General features: G+C 33.4%; 1 protein-coding gene across 1 annotated transcript; it reads right to left on the bottom strand.

The window, feature by feature from the left end:
• Positions 1-1,212: 1,212 nt before the first annotated feature.
• On the bottom strand, positions 1,213-3,338 carry LOC135128978 (uncharacterized). Its single transcript, XM_064056059.1, has 4 exons — positions 3,068-3,338; positions 2,364-2,465; positions 1,926-2,277; positions 1,213-1,858 (listed from the first exon to the last, which is right to left on the bottom strand). Exons 1-3 carry the CDS (start codon positions 3,189-3,191, stop codon positions 1,967-1,969), a joined length of 537 nt encoding a protein of 178 aa, XP_063912129.1. The 5' UTR covers positions 3,192-3,338; the 3' UTR covers positions 1,213-1,858; positions 1,926-1,966.
• Between the last annotated feature and the right edge of the window lie 273 nt (positions 3,339-3,611).

The raw sequence follows: 3,611 nt of genomic DNA on the forward strand, positions 1-3,611 counted from the left end.
ATTGAATTGATCGAATGTTATTTCGACAGAACTTCCCTGACCCCTAAAGTATAATAAAACAAACCCAGCTTTTTGGGAAAATTACAAAACTTAATTTCGAATTAATTTTTTTATGATAATCCTTATAAGTTGAAATGAAGATATGTATATAACGTTAAATAAATATAAAGAATCCGTAAATTTCAAATGAGTTTCCCCCTTAACAAAATTTTGTGATGACGTCATCAACATTTTTGTAAAGATAGGTATATCACTTTGGATAGGTGCAGTGTAGTACTAATGATAATAGTATTTTATTTCCAACTTTTCGGGATAATGGAGTGAGCCGTTTCCGATTTAATCAATAAAATAAGTTGACTAATTCATTAATTATTTTGAGTCACCCTGTATACGCAAATCTAGCAAAATAGTATTTCAGTAATTAATCACGAGTGTAGACTCATCATATTTTGCAATATATATTGGGCAGGATTTATTGGGCAAAATTTTCTGATGACGTCATCAATTTTTTGAGGGGGATAAAACAGATATATTTTGATTAAAAATTTATCATGTTTACGATAAGTTTAAAACGTCTGCAAGATTTCAAAGCATTTAGTTGTGCAGTTCCTGATGTTCATTCGATAGACCAGTGGTGGGTTTGTCACCCCCACCCTGCTCAGGTCTCACTTGTAATTTTAAGATAGAACGTAATCACAGACCACACACTTTAGATGGGAATCTACTGTACTACCAATGGTAATAGAAATAGCGCGCCGCCAGTGGAGGTGGGGACAACTAAATCAAAAATTGCGCGAATTTTAAAGGAATCGCTATTAATAAAAGCATGTGAAAGTGAAGTAGAAAATGTTCATTACGATTCAAGCTATTGTCACCGAAATATTGTTAGGGTGACAATAGCTTGAACCATAATGAACATTTTTTACTGAAGATTGAAATGAAACTTTTCTGTTAAAAAAATAATATTTATTGAAACGATTTAATTAAAACTTAATCTAATTAAATCACACAGACAATAATATTTATTCCTACAGGTAATACCCAATTACAGGAATAATATCAGACTAACTAAACTGATTCATGACAGCAACTAAAAAGTATAACTATTTAAAAAACAAAAGTATTTATAACTAATTAAACATTAAACCAAATTTACAATGCAATTACAAATACTACAACTAGAATCTAAATTAATATCATATAAATGTGCAATTTTGTTGAATAAATTTGATATAGCCGAAACTGAAAAGCAAACTGAGATGTTTGTACGGCTAGAATCAGTATAAAACAGAACTATATATTAAATCAATACAGTCTAATTTATTGTGAAATAAATTGTATAAAAGTTGATAATAAAAAAGAGATAACGATAATATCAAATTTGTCTTATTATCAACGGGCGGAATGATGTTTCAGACGCTCGATCCAGTGCCGCCGCGTCGATACTTTGATTACAAATATATTTTTCTTTTGAACTATATCAACATAATATAACATTTCAAGATCACAAATCTGTGTTCTTGATTCAAAGCACGTGGCAAAAAGTACTTTACTCGCGTCAACAATCTTGTTCGTAAATACAAGAAACCTTCAATTGTTTTAACTAAATTTTTGGTCGATGGGACTTTTACATATATGCCCTTTTTACTATTCCAAAAACGCATTGATTTAATTACTTTCACAGATTCTTCCCACCACTTTTTATGTCCAGAATCAGTCGAAACCCCTCCTTTAAATGGTTTACTTACTGGCGCTTGTTTTGCATTACCATTGAGGCTGTCAAATAACATATCCATAAACAAGATGAAATCTGCAGTTTGCACTGCTTCAGCAGGTAAGCTGTTGTCATACTGAAGACCTAGAAAAAAAAAAGAAAAGAAAAATTATTAGTATTAAGATTTTCTGGTAAATACAATATTACTTACCCCATTGTGAAATGCGTTTCATCAAGGATCCCACTTTAAAACTAAACACTTGCGCCATCAATGACACCTTCATCTTGTTCATCGTTTTCTTTTAATTTTGCCACTGACTGCTTGAAACTGTCCATTAGGCGTTTATTCAAGCCAGGGCGGAGTGGAATTTTATTTAATAAATTAATTAATGTCCCAGGTGACGGCAAACAAAAAATCTTGGATAATAAGCGGTATGCTTTCGCACTGGCCTTAAAAAGTGTTAGAGACAATAATTTCTCTTTTAACGTAAATCTGCGACTTTTGGGTTTAAGTTTCTGGTTTCTTAGCTGTTGCTGAATGAAACAAGTTTCATCTTCTACATCTGTAACAATGAAATGATGTTATAAATAATGAGATAATGAGTAGGTATTTCTAGATTCAATAAAATTGTAATTCATGGTTACTCACTTGGGATTACTGGTGATTGAATAAAATCACTAGTTACTGAGGCTGCTTCTTCAACCATTGACGTCAAATGGACGTCATCTTTCTCTTTCCCTTGTAGGACAACTGCAATACAAAAAGTTGTTGTTCAAAGTCTATTGAAAGTAATGGGAATGAACAAATTTACTTTGATATGCAAAGTAATGAAAATGAACAATTTTACGCTGATATGCTTTTCGATGAAACAAAAGAAATTGCAAACGACGAGGCATGCTTTGGATAAGATTTTGGATTATATTCAGCGGAAGATTGTTCCATTTCTGCACCACTATGTGGCGAAGCTCTCTAGAATTTCTGGGGGCCGGCACATGTCTGCGTAAACGTTTCCCTATCTCATCACAAACATGTTGAATGGGATTTAAATCTGAACTGTCCACTCGCTTATGTTTACATTTTTCACTTTTTGCAGATGAATTTGCAATTGACAGATAACACCAAAAAAAACAATGCTGATAATGGTTTTTAAGAATTTGGCTGGAGGACTCCTTTTTTGTCAAACGCTTATCGAAACAACAACATTTTTTTAAAGCAATCAGTTCGTAGAGTATGTTATATCGGGAAAAAATTACGGGTGACCCGAATTTTATGCTCGGCAGTGTATATTTTTTATCGCTCATTACTTATTACTGATGACACTTTGTAATACAATTGTAATTGTTTGTACATACCTGCTGATAAACAAATATTCGGAAAAGCATCTCTACGAAGTCCCCGTCTTGTTCCAGGAACATTGAAATCGGTAGAAAAATGTCTATCACACACATATTTTTTATAGATTTCGCTTGATTCCATGGAACTAAAAAGAGGCGCGTTGACATTTTCAATCCATTTTTTCAGCAGCTGTTCCTCTTTGGGAAATCACAAAACGAAATCACAAGACGAAAAGACAAAATACCGTTCAGTAGAACTTTCTCCAAATTGGCTTGTTTAAAATGATTCATCAACCAAAATCGACATGCGTACTGCTCACTGTGCAATTTTAATTAGCAACAGCGCCCCATATCGGACGCCAGAGTAACATTTAGTAGAGACGCAAACCACTGAAATTTTGTTTGCGCTCTCTCCATAAGACTTTCTTGTCTAAAGTGTGTGGTCTGTGAACGTAATAAACCATCGAAGGGACAACAAGCCTATTACTCATCCCTTCAAACGTTCCAACATTTTTGGTCCAATCGAGCCTGATGGAACCATCCATCTGAATCAGCAAAAACA

This window comes from Zophobas morio, unplaced genomic scaffold (genome assembly GCF_036711695.1).
Source record: "Zophobas morio isolate AGI-343-1 ecotype UQ-CSIRO unplaced genomic scaffold, CSIRO_AGI_Zmor_V1 ptg000014l, whole genome shotgun sequence".
NCBI classification, from domain to species: domain Eukaryota; kingdom Metazoa; phylum Arthropoda; class Insecta; order Coleoptera; family Tenebrionidae; genus Zophobas; species Zophobas morio.

Coding starts and splice junctions, on each gene's coding strand:
- LOC135128978 (XM_064056059.1), bottom strand. CDS start 3,191: ATGGAATCAAGCGAAATCTATAAAAAATATGTGTGTGATAGACATTTT. Junction 2,466..3,067: donor GAATATTTGTTTATCAGCAG/GTATGTACAAAC, acceptor TTTGTATTGCAG/TTGTCCTACAAGGGAAAGAG. Junction 2,278..2,363: donor TCAATCACCAGTAATCCCAA/GTGAGTAACCAT, acceptor TCATTGTTACAG/ATGTAGAAGATGAAACTTGT.